The sequence below is a fragment of the Parasteatoda tepidariorum genome, chromosome 3, assembly GCF_043381705.1.
Source record: "Parasteatoda tepidariorum isolate YZ-2023 chromosome 3, CAS_Ptep_4.0, whole genome shotgun sequence".
NCBI classification, from domain to species: Eukaryota; Metazoa; Arthropoda; class Arachnida; order Araneae; family Theridiidae; genus Parasteatoda; species Parasteatoda tepidariorum.
The window spans coordinates 65,834,964-65,857,594 of record NC_092206.1 but is presented as its reverse complement, the minus strand read 5'-3'; the positions used below and the strand labels follow the sequence as shown (position 1 = coordinate 65,857,594).

The following is a 22,631-nucleotide window of genomic DNA, read 5'->3' as shown; positions in this document are numbered from 1 at the left end:
GAAATGTATAGAAATAAATATGGGCTGAAATAATGATACAAAATGTGAGTTTCATTTAGAAATTTCATATCCTTTACCTGATGCAATGCATATCATATTAATTTTAGGCATAAAAAAGAATCAGAAGTAGTAGAAATTGGATGAAAAAAATAAATATTATACTTTGCCCTGATTGATTGTTTTGACATTCCTTCATCGATATTATCCTTTACAATTTTTGCATCAATTATAGGAAATGGAGGTTGATGAATTCTAGTAAATGCTCCTTCAGTAGGTTTAGGTATTTTCTGTACATATTGTTGCTTATTTGGATTTTCCTGCACAAAACACAATAATTAAAAAAAAAAAAGCTAATTCATCAACATCAGCATAGTTACAAATAAAATTGCAAAATAGGAAAGAGGATATGTAAAAGATAGGGGGGAAAAGATAGAAAAACAGTAAAACTGAAAGCACATTTTAGTTCCATAATTAAAAGAAATCCATGCTAAAATAGGAGCTGATAAAATAAATTTAAATTTTTCAGAATTATTCTTTCAAGAAAAAAATAAATAAATAAATAAAAGGTTAAAGGGGGAAAAAAAAGACTTAAAATGTAAGAATTAAAAAGCTGGGAAAAGCTCTTAAAAACATTTTCTCCTAATTTAAAAATAAGATACAATATTTTGTTATAATTATTAGTTGGGTTCATTACTTTTCCAAACAAATAATTTCAAAAAAATTCTATACCTTTAATGAAAGAAAAATTCCAGTCTCCTAAAAAAATTTAAACCTTTTGAGAAATTCCTTTTTCCCATTATGTATCCAATAAATACTCACATTCAAATACAGTTGATGGGCTAATTCTTGAACGTGATTTATTACACACGAGGAGTCCTTAACTTCAGCTTTTAAAGTATCTTGCATACTGGCATAAATCTAAATTAAACAAAGTTTACATATCATTTCAAGTAATCAGAATCAACAATTGAGCTGATTTGATATTAATATTATATTTTAAAAAACATATTTTAATAACCCAAATTGTTTATCTTACAACAACAATTTAAATAGAAAAGAAACAGAATGAATAAAAAGAATTAAAAAATATATATATATCAATATTAACCTCATCAAAAATATCACAGACTCTGTACGGGGGACCTCTTTCCGAAACAAATGTATTGAAAAACATGCAATCAAGAACTTTAACGATGAAGTCACAGTCAGAATATGTCTGAAGACCAAGAAATGCAGCCTGAAATATAAAATGATTTAAGTCATACACAGTATTTTAAACAATAAATTGAGCATTGAGCGCCATTTAAAATTAATTCCACGACAGGAAGTTACTATACATTTATCCAGCAGTTCTAATAATTTTTGTTAAAATAAGTCTTGGATAAGTCTTACTCATTCTAATTATTAGTAACTATCAATAATTTCAATTTTTTTTAAAATTAAAAACTGGGTGTTACAAACTTAACACAATTTTTTATGTCAATAGCAGCTAGTTTTAAGTAATTTTTGAATTCCATAAACATTATTCGACGTACTCAGATTTTATTAAAAGATTTAACAGCTTTCAAAATTTGCAAACACGGCATTCTTAAATGGTAGCATTGCCTAGTAATTAGTTTTGTAAAATATAAGCAAGAAAAATACAGTAAAGGTAAAAAAGAAAAAAAATTGAAAAAGTAGCAATGAAAGAAATGTAATCACTAAAAATATTTACTTTATGAAAAGCTATGAATGGTTTTGGATGAATGCGAATGATAGTGAGGCATGAACGATATCCTTGAAGCAGTTGGGAAAATGTGCGCAGAAAAATTGCTCTTATTTCTTTATCCTGAAATAACGATTACTTCATTATAAATACAATTAAAAGAGAAAGAAAAAGAAATGCAATAATGGAATACTTACAAGCATATGAGGTTGAGAGGGATTTGTTTGAGCAGGGGGAAATGCATCATCTGCTGTCCTTAATTCAGGGCGCAAGACCTAAAAAAAACACCATTTATTTTTATTACTGTACATAAACATAATCTCAACTTTTTTTAATTAACATCAAGATATATTTAACTAGCATGTACTCATGTCCTCATATTTAAGAATTTTTTTAATGTATCTTTAATATCCTAATAGATTTGGATATATATTTTACAAAGAATTTAAACATACAAGTTATTTTTTAAAAAAATATCTATTTTTATTATGTTCTTATATGCCAGTCACAACAGGGTAACTTCGTTTGATTAAAAAAAAATTTCTGAAGCATAATTTCCTCACAATTATTTATCAAAAATTGATTTTTTTTTTCCCCGTGCATCACTGTTAGATTGTTTAAGAGCTTTTTTTTTTTTAATGTGTTTAATTTTGTTCTAGAGTTAATTACATCAGTTATTTCTATAATAAAATAGAAAATTTTAGAAATACACAAGACATGAATGGGAACTAACAATTTTCCATACACAGCAAGCTACTAACCCTTCCAAAAATTAACTTGCTTGATTACAGAATTGAGTAATCTGTAACATATTATCACAATTACAATGTCTAAATTATTTGACTTGGAAATATGTACTAAGTAAAACCGACTTTAATGCAATTAAATATGATTCATTGTAATAAAACTTTATTTACTTGTATTTCACATTTTGATATAAAATGGTACATTTATAACATATTAATACACAGCTATATGTGTAATAAATTTTTCTTTTCAAAATTTTAAAGTTTAGTGGTTATCAATCATATTTACTAAAAGAAATGAGTTAAAAGTTTGTTTGCAATAATACAAAATAATTGATAAATAACGGTAAGGAATTTGAAGATTTTATTATCTATAGCTAAAGTTTAAGCAAAGAGTGGACTTTACCAGCGGTCAACAATAACAGATTCAGAAGGCATATGGAATGACGGGATCTCGGGAAAGAGAAGGATTGATTTCTTTTTTATATAAAATGCAGTATATAGCAAATCTATCAGACAGCTAAATTATTTTATTACTTTTAATAAAGATTTAAATTTATTTCATGCTCAATCGATTTACCTGAATCATCAAAAAACAAAAGAAATCAAAGGTGATATGATGAGTGTTAACAGTAAAACTCTAAATAATTAATGACCATGTTTTTAATCATAATTAGGTTATTTGCTTACATAGAGTTTAGAGTGCGAAATTATGGTTTATGATTTAGTAACGTAGTAATACACCATTGCTGACAACAATATTCATCAAACACTTTAAAGATTAAGATTTACAGAATAATTACTCTGAATAATTTTAAATTAGCAAACAAAGCTATGTAAAAGACTGATTACTCTGAGATTTAAAAAGGGGAAACAAACATTTTTATAACTTGCTCTAAATATATTATCTTATATTTCAAAGCCAAAATAAATAAAAACGATAAGAATATTTAAGTAATTTAACTTCTCTATTATCATCACATTAATCAAACTGTAGCAAAATTCTGATTTAGAGACTAAAATATTCAGAGCTTAAATAGCATTTAGTTTTTACTTATAAGCTTACCCCACACATATGAGAATACAGCTGAGTATGCAATGGTTCAGGGAGGCAGGAAACATTAATGCATTCAGGAACTATAAGTGATCCACCATCTAAATCAACAATGATTACATCTAACTAAAAAACAAAATGTGAACAATTTAAAATGAGATAAAATATAATTACGTTTCATCACAGAAACAAAATTATGAGTTATTAAGTTTTCTGAATGAAAACAACAAATACTCCCACAAAATTTTATTCAACTCTGTAAATGTATCATTGTTAATGTTATAGCTAAGTGGATAAGTTTAAGAGTTAAGATTGCACAAAAAATACTCATTGCATCTATTAATTATTTTAAAGTTGCTTTTGAAAATTATTGATCACAAACACACATTTATTAATATTTTGAAATAACAGTTTATAAAAAAGAAAAATGAATTTTTCAGTTATAAAAACCCCTCACAAGGAAATTTTTTTGTTCTACAACTGATCTTATGCTACTTATAGCAAATATTGAAAGGAGCTTATCAAAAGTTAGGTTTCAGTTATTTAAAAATTACTTTTTTTATTGACAGGCTCTGAACTTATCGATCTTTACTATGAAAGGTGCTTGAGGTGTTGCTCATTTTACATTGTCTAGTGAACACCTTGAGACCAAAGTCACACATGTGAGCAACATTACCCACGCCACACTGTCACAAATACCCATTCATAGGGTGAGCCACATTCACACAGACAGAAAATACATGCTCTGAGCGGGATTCGAACCTGAAGCCATTGGCTTCGCAGTCAGACGCGCTAACCTCTCAGCCACCTGGTCAACTATATTATTAAGTAAAACAATTATGAAGTTAAAATAAATATAAATAATATAATAAATTTAAAGTCATCATCATTAACATATGGCATCAGACTGTTAATTTTGAAAACTCTCATCTACTGTTTCATAAAGCTTTTCATAAAGAGGAAATGACTTTTTGAAAATAAGAAACTGGGATTGAGTTTTATTTATTAACAATTAATAAGTAGAATGAATGAAGCTTATAAATCAGGGATGAGATTAGCCAAAAGGCAAAAAAGCTGAATTTCCACGATAGTCAATTTTACGCAAGCGCAACCCTTTAATAATAAATTCCAGACAGTTTAAGGTAATAAATAATGTGTTGACATACAATTGTGTACTAATCTATTATTATTTAAATGATTACATTGATACTTAACATTTAGGGAAAATAAAAATTACCAATTGAAAAAATAAAGCTGGAAATTATATTTTTCCTCAGTTCACATAAGAGACAATTATTACTTGAAAAACTACCTGGTTTAGCAAATTAAAACTACTGAGAATATACATTAATATTTCATTTCTTTTAATAAATACTGTTATGTGATTTATAGCAAATATATCAGTAATATTACTTTTTAAATTATATTGGAAAAAAAACTTTAACAATGGACCGAATCATTATGTTCATATTATAGTCTAATCTAACTAGAGCCCTCTGAAACATATCAATAACAGTGAAGTAGAAATATATAGTAACTCCTTAACATACAAAAATTGCTATTTTAGTTTGAAAAATTACATGACAATCAGCAACTGTTTAGATAATTGTTTTTTATTTGATAAGAATTTTGCATTTTATAGCATAAATAACAGCAATTATAAATAAAATTTTGATGATGAGTTAATTAACTCTTTTTCCCCAAAAATTTTTTTTTAATTAAATCCCTTTTTAAGTGATTGCTTTTGTTTGCTATATCTTTTATGTTTGCTATATTTAGTCGTTAGTCCATCTTCAAACATCTTGTGACAAATCCTATTTTTTCTTCTTTGCAAGCACAGAATGTAAGTTTTGAATATATTCCCTTCCAGTTTCTCTGATGTTGTAACACTTACATATACTAATAATCGTCGTTAGAAAAACAGTCACCTTTATAGTAACTAATTTTAAAAAAAATTTACTTCTTACAAGAATCGCGATAGTTGATCTTAAAATTGCGTGAATATGAATAACAATTATGGATTTTGAAATCACATGAATATGAAACTAGATATACGATTTTGAAAATGAGAAAATACAAACTGGGATATAGAATTTTTAAAACACGTAAATACAAATCACGATTCATAATTTTTAAATCGCGTAAATATGAATAATGATGCGTAATTTTTAGATTGCATAAATAAGAATTATGATGCATAATTTTTAGGATGCGTGAATGTAAATCCCAATGCCTTATTTTAAAATCACGTATAAATACGAAAATCAATGTTTGATATTATACGCCGCATGAGCAAATCAAGATATCGAATTTTAAACTTTTTAAAAAGCGTGAATACGAATCACAATATCGGATTTTTAAATTTCGTAAATAAAAATCGCAACGTACAATATTCAAATCACATGAATAAGAATCGCAACACGCAAATATGAAAAGCCATGTTTGATATTAAAATCATGTGAATAAGAATTGAGATATTAGCAGATTCCAAGCTTGGGACCTCTAAAAGGCTTGTCAGAAGCAGCGTCGTTTGAACTACAGAAATCGGATCTATCTGGAGGGCGGGTAAAAAATTCAGAAAATCTTATCTGCTGCGTGTAAAAGGGGAGAAAATATCCAAAATAAGTAAAAATGAGAAAGGATTGGTAGCTATGTAGTTTGAATTTTCTGTTTCTCTTTGAAAATCGGTGAATTTTCTGAAAAAGCGGAATACTTAATAAAAAAAGTGAAATTTTTAGAAAATCTGAATTTTTGATAAAAAAGCTGAAATTCAAGAGATAAAAGTGAAAAAAGCGGAAAAATCTCATCCCTGATAAATGTAATTTTAGAGAATGAGAGTAAATTAGCTTAAAATTAGTTTGTAATAAATTAGTATCTTGAAAATAGGAAATAAAGACTATACTTTCTCTTTACATTTTATAAACAAACTTCAATTGAATATATTTATAAACCCCTAACACTCATTTAACCTGGTTGCATCATAGTATTCACACTCTTAATGTTTTAATTTGCCAGTAAAAACAGGTTTTCTAAGATTACTCCTCAGCAGTGTTTTTGTCAAATGCACTTGAAACCTTCTTCCGCTATGAAAACATTCTAAGATTAAGAAATTAAAGAACATGTTTGAAAACTTTAGATAGGGTACAAATTAGCAGCCAGATCTGCCCCTGAGGTAAATGATGCCCCATTAAAGCTTCAGTTCCTTTATTTTTAAACTAATAAAACTTCCTAGTCGATTTGTATTTGTATTGTAATGGTTAGGTTGTTCATTTTCTACCAGAGAGATGCGGCGTTTAAATCCCATTTGGGTTGATTGAATTTTGGTTCTAATTTTCTTTTCTAGAAAGATTGATAACTACTTGCAACGTTTTATTCAATAAATAAATTATTTTTTAATTTAAATTTTTTTTAAAAATTAAATTATTAAAAACAAAAAATTAAAAGATTTTATTTTTTAATTAAAATATATGAATTGTTTTAAAACATAAAAAAATTTATCTTAAATTTTTTAACTCAAATTCGTAATTTTTCAAAAAAATTATTAAATTTTAACACAAATTTTACGTAACAATATTTTTTGAATAATCCAAAGGAAATCTATTGAAAAAAAGAAAAATATATATAAATATGAAATTTTTTTTTGTTTTAAAATTCAGGGATGAGATTAGCCAAAACGCAAAAAAGCTGAATTTCCACGATAGTAAATTTTACGCAAGCGCAACTCTTTAATAATAAATTCCAGACAGTTTAAGGTAATAAATAATGTGTTGACATACAATTGTGTACTAATCTATTATTATAAAAACGATTACATTGATACTTAACATTTAGTGAAAAAAAAATTACCAATTGAAAAAATAAAGCTGGAAATTATATTTTTCCTCAGTTCACATAAGAGACAATTACTACTTGAAAAACTACCTGGTTTAGCAAATTAAAACTACTGAGAATATACATTAATATTTCATTTCTTTTAATAAATACTGTTATGTGATTTATAGCAAATATATCAGTAATATTACTTTTTAAATTATATTGGGAAAAAAAACTTTAACAATGGACCGAATCATTATGTTCATATTATAGTCTAATCTAACTAGAGCCCTCTGAAACATATCAATAACAGTGAAGTAGAAATATATAGTAACTCCTTAACATACAAAAATTGCTATTTTAGTTTGAAAAATTACATGACAATCAGCAACTGTTTAGATAATTGTTTTTTATTTGATAAGAATTTTGCATTTTATAGCATAAATAACAGCAATTATAAATAAAATTTTGATGATGAGTTAATTAACTCTTTTTCCACCAAATTTTTTTTTTAATTAAATCCCTTTTTAAGTGATTGCTTTTGTTTGCTATATCTTTTATGTTTGCTATATTTAGTCGTTAGTCCATCTTCAAACATCTTGTGACAAATCCTATTTTTTCTTCTTTGCAAGCACAGAATGTAAGTTTTGAATATATTCCCTTCCAGTTTCTCTGATGTTGTAACACTTACATATACTAATAATCGTCGTTAGAAAAACAGTCACCTTTATAGTAACTAATTTTAAAAAAATTTACTTCTTACAAGAATCGCGATAGTTGATCTTAAAATTGCGTGAATATGAATAACAATTATGGATTTTGAAATCACATGAATATGAAACTAGATATACGATTTTGAAAATGAGAAAATACAAACTGGGATATAGAATTTTTAAAACGCGTAAATACAAATCACGATTCATAATTTTTAGATCGCGTAAATACGAATCATGATGCGTAATTTTTAGATTGCATAAATAAGAATTATGATGCATAATTTTTAGAATGCGTGAATGCGAATCCCAATGCCTTATTTTAAAATCACGTATAAATACGAAAATCAATGTTTGATATTATAAACCGCATGAGCAAATCAAGACATTGAATTTTAAACTTGCGTGAATACGAATCGCTACATAGGTTTTTAAAAAGGCGTAAATACGAATCACAATATCGGATTTTTAAATCTCGTAAATAAGAATCGCAACGTACAATATTCAAATCGCGTGAATAAGAATCGCAACACGCAAATATGAAAAGCTATGTTTGATATTAAAATCGTGTGAATAAGAATCGAGATATTAGCAGATTCCAGGCTTGGGACCTCTAAAAGGCTTGTCAGAAGCAGCGTCGTTTGAACTACGAAAATCGGATCTATCTGGAGGGCGGGTAAAAAATTCGGAAAATCTTATCTGCTGCGTGTAAAAGGGGAGAAAATAGCTAAAATAAGTAAAAATGAGAAAGGATTGGTAGCTATGTAGTTTGAATTTCCTGTTTCTCTTTGAAAATCGGTGAATTTTCTGAAAAAGCGGAATACTTATAAAAAAAATTAAATTTTTAGAAAATCTGAATTTTTGATAAAAAAGCTGAAATTTAAGAGATAAAAGTGAAAAAAGCGGAAATCCACTAAAAAGCGGAAAAATCTCATCCCTGAAAATTTTAAAAAAGTTAACTTAATTAAAAAATAATAATTTATAAATTGAATAAAACATAATAAATAGTTATCAAGCTTTTTAGAACAGAAAATTGGCGATAAAATTCAATTGTCGCACCTGGGATTTCGGCCTCAACACCTCAATGGTAGAAGGCGGTCAACCTAAACCACTAATACACATCAGCTGGAAAATTTGTTGGTTTAAAAGTAAATGAACTGAAACTTTAATGGGGCATATTTTACAAAACAAACAGAACTGGCCACTAATTTATACCCTATCCAAGGTTTTCAAACATTCTCAATAATTTCAGCTTAACTTTGTTTTAATAGGAATTTCGAGATGTGTACTTCCCTAGTTAGTACATTCATTACTGAGGTGAGTAAAATTTAAAGGCATTGCAAAATAAATGAATACAGTAAAATTAAAGACTAGAATAAGATCTCCCCCGGGAAAACCTCAATTTTTTTAAAAATGTCACATAAAAACCTTTTTTTATTAAGTTCTTTCATTATGAGTCTGTAATATCTTTATGAATTATTTGATACAAAAATGACAAAATTCAGAACTATGCAATTATGAATTTGGCAAATAAACATGAATGCATTTATTTTAAGTCAAAATTTTTTCTGAATTTAGAAACATACCAAGTCTAGCACTTCATTTTTTAAAGATGAATGAACACCCATTATAAAAGGAGTAGGAGTACTTAGCACTTCCACTAAAGCTGCAGGCAGCAAAGGTATATATACATGACTGAAAAAAAAAGTGAAAGAATTACTAAACTGTTATCTAATAACAAATAAAAAAGTACAAATATTTAATGTGAAATCAGTTTAAGAGAAGTAGATTTCACTTGATACATTATATCTTCTATTAAGGCACTGGAGCTCGTTACAGGGCAAGGCAGCCCCAAGTAATCTTTGTGTCTGGTCCTATCCACAGCAAGGCTCTTCCAGTTTTCCTTATTTACTATATGAAAGTCCTACTCAACCAAGTCAAGCCACCTAATTGATGGTCTTCCTCAATTTCTGTTTCCCATGGGATTATCAGATTGGAATATATGTACAAGCTATTGCAGTCATTTTATGGTCAGGTTGGTCAATATCAGGTTGTTTATACTTTCGGTAAATTTCAAAGTTAAACAAGGATCTCAAACGATTATTCTCGTGAACTGCACCAAATAAAAAATTATATATCAAGACGAAATGCTAATCTACACTTGAGAGCTATGACAATGCTAGCTCTATGGTGAAAAGAAACTCTAATAAGTATATCTCCATAAATTTTGTTTCAATTTTAGTGAGTGTTTTTATTATAGAACACAAAAAACTCGAATGAAAATTTTGTTGTGATTAATTTCATTGCTTATAAAAACCATTTTATGCATTAATGAAACCTTTAAATTAAATCTTAAATTCCATTCTTGTCATAAAAACCTAACTACACATTACTAGATTTTAGTCAGCTGCATTAAATTTTAATATATAAATATAATATATAAAAATAATAAAATAAAAAAAAACCTTTTCAAAATGTAGGCTTGTGTTTATGAAATATTTCTGCAAGAAAATTTCATTTTCCTTATAGATTTAGCAAGATCAGCAGTGCTAGATTCCATTATAATAAAGAGAGTATAATAATTTAAAATAGATCAAACTTTATTTTTTCAAGACACGATGGAGATAAAAAATGTTTTCAGCTGAATCTTCTTACTGAATATGAGGATGTACTACAGTGAAAAATCTTGGAAATGACCACCCTCTGTTCCACAATAAAATGGTCAAGGTTGATCATTCTTAGAGGTTACCTCCAATGACCACAAAATGCTATGGAAAGTATATGATTTTTCGCAAACTTCAGTCGGCAACTTCAGTCGGCATCATTTTCTTGGGGCGAAAATGACACTTGGTGTCATGAAAACTAGATCGATGAATAAACTGTAGTGTCAATAAAAATGGTTCCTACTGATATGGTTATGTGTAAAAAAAATTTACCAATTATATTTGATAAAATTAATTTAAATAAACAATTATGTTTTTTGTTTAAGTCTACATTTAATTTTATATCACAAAATTAGTTACCTTTAAAGCTTGTTTGTTTCCAAAAATGGTAATTTTTCCAAAAACCATAAAATAAGCTTCAAACATCGAGGATTAACCTTAGAGTTTACGAAAGAATTGGAAATAAAGTTACAATTTAATAACCACACAAATAAATATGGTTTTTTATTTCCATTAAAAAAATTGCAAAAGCTAAATGTTATTTACAAATGAAAACATTGTACATGAAAACATTGTACATGAAAATAAGAGACTATTATAAATTCATAGTTACAGGGGTGATTGTGAGCCCATGTCAAAATTCCGGAAAATTTCTTGAGTTTAAAAAAAAAAAGACAGTTTAAATTGAAAAAAATTTAAACAAGGTTTTTTTTCTTCCTTTTTCTCAATATTTCTTAGTTTACTTAAAATATATTTAAAATTTTACACATACCNCAGATACTATTGGTGATTATAACATCTATTTACTGATAAAAAATGAATATTAATCATGAATATAAGCTTATAAAGTACCTCTCTGACTCTCCCTTACAAACAAATAAAATAAACTGTGTTTTTAAGTTCCACCTTTGAAAATTTGATTTCCGGAAACTTCTGTGATAAATGAATTTTTGAAACATTTGGACCTTCGATCTCCGGCAACTTCCGGATTACTGTTAGCGAAAATTCCGGAAATCCGGATTTTTTCCGGAGCACAATCAGCCCTGTAGTTATTAAAGGCTAATAAAATCCATAGTAGAAGATCCATAGTATAAAATCCATAGAAATTGCAGAAAAATCAATAATTGGTGCACCTTTTATTATTGTGAAAATAATTAAAATAAAAATTGAAATTTACGTTTTATATATTTATGAACTGTTATAACATATAAGCTATTAATGGCAACCTGTATTTAAATGGATACATAAGGGCAGTAACAGCATGACAAGCATCAGTCAGGCGAGAGTAGCTACTGGAATGGAACAAGATCTTGTGTTCTGTCATTGCAGCACAAAATAATGTGACAACATTGTGAATTCCTGCAGAAGAAGAAATTAAAAGATATCGCATCATAATATTATTCAAAATCAAAGGGGAAAAAATACTCAAGTTAATAATTCTGCACAATCAAAGCTCATTATATTACACTGTCCATTAGTCATAAAACTTAATAATCTTAAATAACCATCAAAAAGAATTTTACATTTTTCATTTCTACCATTTAAAAGTGGATAAATAAAATTGTCTAAGAACTAGAATATTTAAGAGTCATACCTTCTATACTTGCTGTTAATAAAGATAAAAAAAATTCTGACAGCATTAAAATAAATACAGGATGGTTAAAAAAATGTGTCAAAAATATAAAGAAAGGTAGAGATAACCTAAATAAGCATATCTCATACAAGAGTATGTGTGCAGAAATACCAGTTAAACCGTTAGAGAACTTAGTTATTTATTAATGAATGAAAATCCATGCACAGTTGTGAATCTTATATCACGGTTGGCATTCACTCTTTTGAGTGGTTATTGTAAACTATAATTGATTGCAATTTGATTATAAGCTGTGTATGTTCGTATAAAAATGTAGATGCGAAAATGCAGTGTAAAAGCGCTAGCATCTTTAGCAGTATTAATCATAAGTAAATAAAAATACAAGTTAGACAAAAGAAAACAATGATTTATGAACAGTTTACAATAGCTAACAATCAAACATTTTACAATAAAATTACAATCAATAACAGTTTACCATAGTTGCTCAAAAGGGTGATCATCAACAGCGCTACATGATTGACATCGACGCATGTATTGTAGTACATTAATAAGCAACAATACTCACAATCAACTTAACACAGCATTTCTATTAAAATTTTACTGTTTATTATTTCTAAACATTGATTTTAATTTATTTCAAATATTTTTATTGAATTGTATATTTATGTTACTCACATTATAGAAGATTTTTGAATTGTATATAATAAAAAATAGTGCGTCATACAAAATTATATTAATTAGAAAATTTAATTTATAATTAATTAGTAAAATTGACTAATTAGAAAATTGAATAAAAACAAAAAGAATATAATGGCTTGGATATCTGAAGTGAATGAGTGAGGAAAGAGCAACAAAGAAAATGCATAAAGGAAAATTAAAGGAAAGGTGGGATGCCCTAGAAAAAGATGGCTTGATGAGGTAGAAAGAGATCTGGAAAAACAAAATCAAAAATTGGAGGAAAAAGGCCAAGGACCGAAAAAAGTAAAGTTATGTGGTAAAGGAGGCCAAGATCCTTCATGAATTGTAGAACCGAGGAGTAAATAGTAAGTAAGTAAAATCACCTCTACCTGCTTTTACATTTTTGACATATATTTTTTAAGCATCCCGTATTTATATATCAACTGTATATACGTAACTATACTATAATCAAAATATTTCTGTCAATGTTTAGTACAATAACAACTATACTTAGACACAAAAAAAAAATTTCCTGTTATATGAAAGGTACAATAAACTAAAATCCCCATTCAGGTTTAGCAAGTCAAAATCAAAACAAAAGATATCATCCTGAATATCTTTTTTTATAATGATATCATTTGTATAACACACTAATATCAAACTTAGTCATTTAAAGGGTTAATTAGAGCTAACTATTAACTAAATAACAAAATAAGACACAAAAATAGCATTTCCCTTCAAAAACATACCTTTTTTTGATGAATTTAAATTTTTGATCATCAAAATAATGCTAGTGAATAATCAAAAAAGTTGAAATTTGCAAATGTGGCCCTATACGCGAAAAAACAGTTAAAAGTTTGGGTCCTAACTTTCTTTTGGCATTTTTCACCATACCTCTAATATTTTTAAGCTATTAAAAAGCTTTTTACTGACAATTATAAAACTCATTTATTTGAAAATAATTCCATGCCAAAAATGATTTTAAGAATTATTTTCTTATTATTTTATTTAATAATGGTTAAAAATATTTTAAACTAAAAAGCTTTAAAGTTTTGATATACTTTTAAACAACAAAACACAAATTGAGACTAAAATTAATTAGTTTCTGAGAGTCACAAAATTTTTAAAAAAAAGTCTGGTTTTATTTCTTATGAACTGTTTGACTGATTTTGCTTACATTTATACATTTAAAAATTAAATACTTGAAAATGGCATAAGAGATTGTATTTCTAGCAATTCAAAATTTTTCAACCAATATTAAATAAAATGAAAACTATAATAAATAATTATTAGAATTTTAAAGAAAGTCTTGTCGCATTACTAACAGAAATTAATAATCACACGCAAAAAATTTTTTAGTTGGCTTAAAAAATTTCAAAGATAAAGCGAAAATAAGTGAAACTAGCATTAAGCAGTCTAAACTATGGAACACTCGTCTGAGCTAAGCTATTGAAACCATATTTTCTAGGTGCATATGGTCCCTGTGTGTGTGTGCGTGTTTGAATTCATCCCCATAATAACACGATGATTTAGAATTGCTAATTGAGTTCTTTTTTCAAAAGTGTTCATTGTTAATTGAGAATAAAAGTTTATAATAATGAATCCTTAGGGTAAAGCCATATATATGAACTATTGATAGACAATTCCTAAAATTGAACTATTGAATTACGGTATTTTTACAATCATTATTAATTCAAATTAGAAGAAGTTGGATCAAAAATATAAAATCTTCAAATCGATTATTTTAAAATCTACATTTGTACATGTAGAACACACCCAAAAATCAAGAATATAAGAGCACAAAGATAAAAATTAGAACAAATAAGGGCAGAATGTTTTTTTTATCGGGAAAATCACCAACACTATGGTCGTTGGGCAAGTCTAATGTATTGGGGGCGGGAAAGTAATGTCGTTTCGGGCATTAAATATTCGTTAGTCTTAAAAACAAATTCATTTTTTTCCCTGATCTATTTCGGTTCATTTCCGATCTGGCACTGAAAGGTTGTTGCTAACGAGGGTGAATGCATTATTGATTAAAATTAAAATCTTGACATCAAATGCACAGAATATCAAATCAGAATCAAATGCACCGAAACGACATTACTTTCCAGTCCCCCAAATAATAACCAAAGCATACTAAAATTCCAGTTTGAAATTGACTACAAATAAATTTATTTTTATGCATTCTAACAAAAACAACTAAAAGTTAAGGCCATAGAAAAAAATATGCAAAAAGCAAAAAAAATTTTACAACACGTAAAACAATACAATATAAGCGACAATAGCATACTTGATTAATTTTAAAAGCGAGACATGCACACTAAAATAAGCTGAAACAAAAGTTTTCATGAAAATTATATGTAACTAAATAAAAATAAGATACATTACCAAGTTCTTCAAATAACTGAAATACTGTGGTACTAGTTACAGAAAGAGTAGAACTTAAAGGAGGTTGGAGAGCTTGTCTATCTCCAGCACCAATTGAAAATCTAACTTGTGGTCCACCTGGTAAATTAAAAAAGAAAATGGACTACCAAACACAGTTGATCATAAAACTTGTAAAACAACAATGGTTTTAAAAAAAATGTTTCTGCTCTTCAAGCATAGAATCCCTGACTGACTTTTCCATGAAATAACATGAAGATAACTCTGATTTTCTTTATGATGGAAAACAATCATTTTATCATACAAAACATGCATTTTAAAATGGATAAAATACAAGCAATCAGCTTAAAGCAATATGTCTGTCACTAGCAATAGAATATTGTTTATGATAAATTAAGCATTAAAATTGAGCATATCTTAAGATATTTTCAGATATATATATTTTTTTTTTAAAAAAAATATAACACAACCTTAGTACCTTGCACCATCTTATTCTCTTATTTGGAAAAAAAAAATATTATTTTCTTCAAAATGTCTAGGTATTTCTCACAGATGTTACATGATTTTCATATTTGAAAGGGATCAAATATGTTCAGCCTTATTTTTATTAATATTGTATTCCAAATATTTGACCATTCGGTAGGATATTGCTTTCTCACATTATCTACTACCTCTACATTTCCTAAAACAGGCCTTCTTATTTCCTGGAACAGGAAATAAGCATGCTTTGAACAGAAATACCAAGCTGACCAAAAATTTGATATTCAAGAGATTTAAATGCTAAAAAAAGGCTGTCAGTTTTTATTTTATTTTTTTGTGAATTATTTCTGGCTAATGCAGTGTTTTATTTTAATAAAAGTATTTTTTTTTATTGCAACAAAACAAATGAAAATAAAACATACTAATAAATTTTATAGGAGAATGCTTTAAGATCCTCATTTTACAGACTTGACTAAATGAGAATATTAATAATTTCTATTGAAGATTGAAAAAAATATTTTCACACAACTCAAATAACAAAACAAAAAAAATTCTCTATAGAAAGCAGTAGAGTTATGAAAAGTTCATTGAAATGACAGATTGTTAGCTGGTACGAAGCATTTATTTAACATGTAAAACTTTAACATAGTTTTTAGAATAGTTTCTTACTACAATTATTAGTATTTTTATCGAGCAAAAGTTTGGTAGTGCAAAAAGAAGCTTTTGTTTTTCTAATTTACAATGATTATAATAGCTATATATTATCATTTTATCTGGTCCTCAAAAACTTAAGATACTGAGCTGAACTTTACTACTATACAATACAAAATTTTCAGTGAATTTTAATTGCACAATTGTGAAATTGAACATTTTAATAGTAAAAATAACTAAAATAATTATTTCATAGAAAGGTAAAACATTACCGAGTTTATGTTAAAACATCAGTAAAAAAATTATTATTACCTGGAGGAGGTACTTGAATACAGCCTAATATGTTGCCAATTAATGTTTCTACTGGAACAGATATTGTATCTATATACACAGTATAAATTATGCCTAAACAATTCTGTAAAATAAACATACAAGAATTTTATTTCTTAAATAAATGAAAACACAACTAGACATAATAACAAAAAAAATTACAAATTTATCTCGTTAATATGTACATTTATCAATCAGGCAACTTTAAAAATTAGTGGTATAAAATATTTACTTGATTAAACAATCAAAAGCTATTCCAGCAAAAATGTTAACAGATCTGATAAACATTTCTTTAGTAAGCAACATTACTGGTTTAAGATATGCTCACTGTAAAACTACTGCATTTAAATATAAATTTGTATAATTTAAAGAAATGTGTGCATAGAAAATTCAGTACTTTTGATTTGCATAGGCACTTAATTAAAGAAAAAATCAGCCACAACTGTAAGTCACATGTTATTACAGGTTTATAATTTCTAATTAAATTCATGTTAACGTTACATGTGATAATTTAATAATGCTTATAATTATTTAAGTTAACTTATTAAAATAAAATTTAATAAAATATAACTGTTACTAAAACAGCCTACACGATAGCAATGCAACTTTATCTACTGCAACCACAATATCACCAGGCCAAGTGCCAACCTTGCCATAAAGCTCTATTGAAGGCCTCAAAATGCAAAAGATGTATATATTTTAGGATAATTTTAGTGCAAGTGCTTATGCGAGAAGTAAAATTTTAGTGATAATGCTTATAAACAGAAGTAACATTGACACACATTAGCACTGGTTGCGTAGGCCAGTTGACTAATTGTCTAAAACAATTATTAAAAAAAAATTCTGTTTCACTTAATTACTTTATTTCATTAAGATGCAAATTATCTAATTAACATGTCTTTTTAACTAGTGATTCACTAAAAAAAAGATACGGATCTTTTTTAGAAATCTTCTAAGAAATTCTCATACGAGTACTTTTTGTACAAATGTGAAAAACAAATACTGTCTGTCCATCTCAATATGAGCCCTACCCAGACATTAGACTTGTTGTCTGGCATTCATCTTTGTGTTGAATAGACAGTATGGCAATCAAGTCAATATAATCATAGGAGAAAAACTAGTAGAAAAATTTGGGTAATATTGCCAACTGACAAAATGACTTGAATAAAAAGAAACATTTATTCATAAATGATAATGATTTATGTTTATTGGTAATAACTACTTTGTTATGTTTATTAGTAATAACGACTTTGTTATGTTTATTGGTGCTAACAAGAATTATGATGTCCCTAAAACAGAGTGTTACAGGTAATGTGTAATATATCTCAATATATAGCAGAAATAGAAAGTAATAAATAAATAAAAAATTGAGTTTAATATAGTGAATAAAAATTTACCCGAAAGGTAGAAAAGTAATCTAGCCTTGAAACTAAAACCAGACATTTGGGAGCATACATAATGGAATGATGCTGTACCAGACCCCCAGATGGCTCCACTGCTTCCTCTTCAACTTCTTCATCAGGAGGTTTACTAGGTGTGATTGCAACAGGTTCATTAAAAGACAAACAAGCACAATAATGACGATTCGCATCAATATCGGTAAGCACAGATACAAAGAATGCCGGCTGTTGACGTACTGTTGACAGATTCCACCCTTGTGGCTGGCAAAACTGTAAAAGAATTCATTATAAATCAAATGAGCACAAATTTATAATTTTACATAGCTATGGAAATTATAGTTAATTAGATAACATGAAATAAGATAAATTACAATTGCATATTTTTAAATCAAAAAATCGAGCAATTACAAGACAATATAAAATAAATGTAAAAAAAGAAGGGAAAAAAAGAAAATTTGAAAAAAAAAACTTTGATTATAATGATTTTTAAAACAATAATTTGCTTAGGTAGATACGAAATATTTATAAACAAATGCACAAAATAAAAAAACATTAAACTTTTATCCTAATGATCATATTTTATTGTTTAAAAATTAAAAAAAAAGGTATGTTTATTCATAGAAAGTACATTTTTGTTACTGATTTTGCAATTTGAAATTAGAGATGTACGAAATCCTAAAATTTTTTGGGGTCCAGGTACCAGATGAAAATTGAATCTTTTACCAAGCCAGTTCTAAGAACCAGATAAATATTGGCTTTATTACCTAGCCAAATATTAAAACATTTATGCACAAAAATATAAAAATCGTTATAATTTTCTAGCAAACAATTATTTTACAAGATATAGCTCAAAGAAATCTATTCTACACTAATATAAATAAAAGCATATAGTTTCATTTTCAGATTTTTAAAAAAAATAAATTTCCAAAAGAAATTTGAGTTGACTGTTCGAATGTAAAGTGATTAATGTAAAACTTCACAGGAGACATTCATAGATAGTTGATTTTTTAATTAAATAAATTTTTAATAGCATTTATTAATGTAGCTTCTGCTTAATGTAGGATATTTTATAAATAATGGTACATTAAATGTTTCAACTATCAAGGTGCTACTTTTAATCATGCGATAACTATAAGCAATGATATGGGAGATCTGTTTTAGTACAATCTCTCAAACTTTTCAAAACTCGGTGAGAAATTTTTTTTCTTCTATTGTTCGAAAAGGTTCTGAACAATACTGATAAATAGGGAAGCTAGATAACGGGGCAAATGTTGAAACGAATGAAAGATCCAGGAAGAAAAGTGAAACTGATTTTATTTTAAATGGCATAAATCGGAGCTTTTTCCAAAATGCGAGAAATTCGTGAATTTTGAAATTGATTTATAGAATGCGCGAATTTCTCGCGGTAATAATTTTTTAATGCGAGAAAAGAAAAAAATATGCGAGATTCTCGTGCTGTAGTGAAAACACTGGATTACTTAGAACCCGAGTCCTCCCAAGATATATGTCAGATGAAGGCCAATTTTGTGGCCTCATTATTAGTCCTTTGCTGCCCAAACAAGGAAATCAGTCATTAAAACTTTGTTGTCACAATTAATAAATTTTACATTTTTTATAGTTAATAATTGTACCAAACATTTCCAAAACTACATATATAAATAGTTTTAAGGTTCTGTAATTCAAAGTACGGCTGTGAGTGTCAAACATAAGTGTTATCCGGTAAAATTGGCCAGGTCCAGGTACACGGCACTGATAATTGTGACAAAAAAAAGAAAAAGAGTTGCCCGTACAAAACTCCTTTGCCTGATCTGGATAATAAGCAGGTATTGAAAATCTAGCAGGGTAAGACGGGTATTTGCCAGGTATCCTGTACATTTGCATCCCTACTTAAAATATTAACTGTAACACAATAATTAGCATATTCAAGGATCATACATTATATATTACATCATTATGCTTTTAAGGTTAGGTACATTAGCACATTACGANTTTAATTGATCACTCCGATTCTTGAACAAGAAAAATCGATTCAAAGTACGTCAAGTCCGCCATAGACTTTACATGTTAAAAGCAGAATTGAGGAGTCTGCTTGGTGCAACACTTTTCTCCCGGCAACCACGATTCATGACCCTGATTTTCTGCTCTTTTGAGCGCGCCCCGTGTTCTTTGTTCGCCAAGCCCTTAATAATAGTGACTAATAATTGAAACAAAATTCTAATTTTTTTCTTTTATATATTTAAATAACAAAAATAAAAAATAACAAGAATATTATGTTATTAATACTTACAAGTTCAATGCCATCAATAAAAGGTGTATCATCCCAATCTAGTTCTGGGAACCTTTGTAAGACTTTGCCAGAACTCAAGCCACTTCCTGCCAAAACAATAATAAAATAACAAATAAAGTTATGGTAAAAGATTAAATTAACACATAACACACAAAATTAAAGTAAGGTAAAATAACACATAAAATTAAGGTGAAATTTAAAAAAAGGTAACACATAAACATAAGGTAAGGTTATTTCCGTTTAAAAAATTAAACATTCCATTTCTATTTAATAATATTGGTTAAAATGATGCTGAAGCTGTTTAATTTAGAAAGATATTAAATATATTTTTAACTCCCAATTATGTATATGGAGTTTTTTTCTCTCATTATTTTAACTTTACTAAAAACATTAAACAATATTAATAATCAGGGGTCTGTCCAGGGTGAATTTACTACCGTTTAGCAGTACTTTCACAAATTCAACTTTAGGAAAAACCAGGGCTCGAAAAACCGCCCGTTCTCCCGTCCTCGGTGGTCAAAAATTCCCCGTGGACAATGAATTCCTCGAATCCGACGTCCGCGCGGACGGCCATTTCCCCGTTAATGTTTGTGATACATTTTCGATTTTTGTTATCTTACAAGAGTCTAGCGTAGCGCCTCACTTCTAAAATGACTCTCTAATCTAGAAATCCTGTTAATTCCTTCGTCAGACCAAATGCAGCAAAATGACCCACAATACAGCAACATACTGCGCATGGTGGAATTGATGTTTTCTCCGTCTGNATTAGCACATTACGAGAAGATATTGCCCTATTCCCTTAATAATAGTGACTAATAATTGAAACAAAATTCTAATTTTTTCTTTTATATATTTAAATAACAAAAATAAAAAATAACAAGAATATTATGTTATTAATACTTACAAGTTCAATGCCATCAATAAAAGGTGTATCATCCCAATCTAGTTCTGGGAACCTTTGTAAGACTTTGCCAGAACTCAAGCCACTTCCTGCCAAAACAATAATAAAATAACAAATAAAGTTATGGTATAAGATTAAATTAACACATAACACACAAAATTAAAGTAAGGTAAAATAACACATAAAATTAAGGTGAAATTTAAAAAAAGGTAACACATAAACATAAGGTAAGGTTATTTCCGTTTAAAAAATTAAACATTCCATTTCTATTTAATAATATTTGTTAAAATGATGCTGATGCTGTTTAATTTAGAAAAATATTAAATATATTTTTAACTCCCAACTATGTATATGGAGTTTTTTTCTCTCGTTATTTTAACTTTACTAAAAACATTAAACAATATTAATAATCAGGGGTCTGTCCAGGGTGAATTTACTACCGTTTAGCAGTACTTTCACAAATTCAACTTTAGGAAAAACAGTAGTTTCACAAAATACTTTTAAAAAAGCAAGTTCTATGATTCTCCTCTCTGCTTCTTAAAACTTTGTTTTTGTATCCCCGTAAAAAAAACGATAAATTCCAGGTGAATTAAGCTGAATTTTTTAAAATGAAACAATGAGGATCTCCCTCTATAAACTTTACAGGAAGTCGAAATCAAAAAATTATCTTTAACATTATTGTAAATTTATTCTAACTGACCTTTACTTTTTTATGAAGCATTTTTTCCCCAATGAAGTTTTTGTCTGTATGAGCTAGTCGAAAATGTTATAATGAAAATAGCTTTTAGTGCTAGGGCTGTTAAATGCATAGTTTTATTAAATTTAAGTTGAATTCTAACTATCAACAATGATTTTTATGGATTTTTAAATTTAGATACAATTTTAAGGCCAACATTTTAGAATAGCATAATTGTTTTTGAATATATGAGAAAAAATGTATAGAAATTTACCAGTCATAAATGATTTTTATTTGTAATTAACAAGTTTTTAAAATATTTTCTTACTTTACCGTATTTTTGTGTTGGTTTCTTAACATAATTTTCAATTTTCACAAAATAGGCACCTCTCGAAAAAATCTAGAAAGGCCCCTGATAATAAAAATTAAACATATCGAAGCCATTACTAGATGTTACATGGCTCCTAGTATAAAGCATCACTTATGATTTCAATAAATTTCTGCATAATTAATTGAAATTAATAATAAATTTTTTTTTTAATTCTAATTCTCTTAGAA

At 27.6% G+C, this 22,631-nt stretch overlaps 1 protein-coding gene across 2 annotated transcripts in view; it reads right to left on the bottom strand.

The window, feature by feature from the left end:
* Nucleotides 1–20,576, bottom strand: part of LOC107454417 (SET domain binding factor) — a 61,346-nt gene extending 40,770 nt beyond the window's left edge. For both annotated transcript variants that reach the window (XM_016071612.3, XM_071178776.1), the window contains exons 1-12: nt 20,497–20,576; nt 18,207–18,479; nt 16,792–16,894; nt 15,352–15,468; nt 11,921–12,053; nt 9,618–9,726; nt 3,518–3,631; nt 1,903–1,980; nt 1,715–1,828; nt 1,109–1,237; nt 820–918; nt 163–317 (exon numbers count right to left, since the gene is read on the bottom strand). In XM_016071612.3, coding sequence (XP_015927098.2) covers nt 163–317; nt 820–918; nt 1,109–1,237; nt 1,715–1,828; nt 1,903–1,980; nt 3,518–3,631; nt 9,618–9,726; nt 11,921–12,053; nt 15,352–15,468; nt 16,792–16,894; nt 18,207–18,266 — 1,211 coding nt within the window. In that variant the 5' untranslated portion in view covers nt 18,267–18,479; nt 20,497–20,576. The remainder of the gene's footprint in view (nt 1–162; nt 318–819; nt 919–1,108; nt 1,238–1,714; nt 1,829–1,902; nt 1,981–3,517; nt 3,632–9,617; nt 9,727–11,920; nt 12,054–15,351; nt 15,469–16,791; nt 16,895–18,206; nt 18,480–20,496) is intronic.
* Between the last annotated feature and the right edge of the window lie 2,055 nt (nt 20,577–22,631).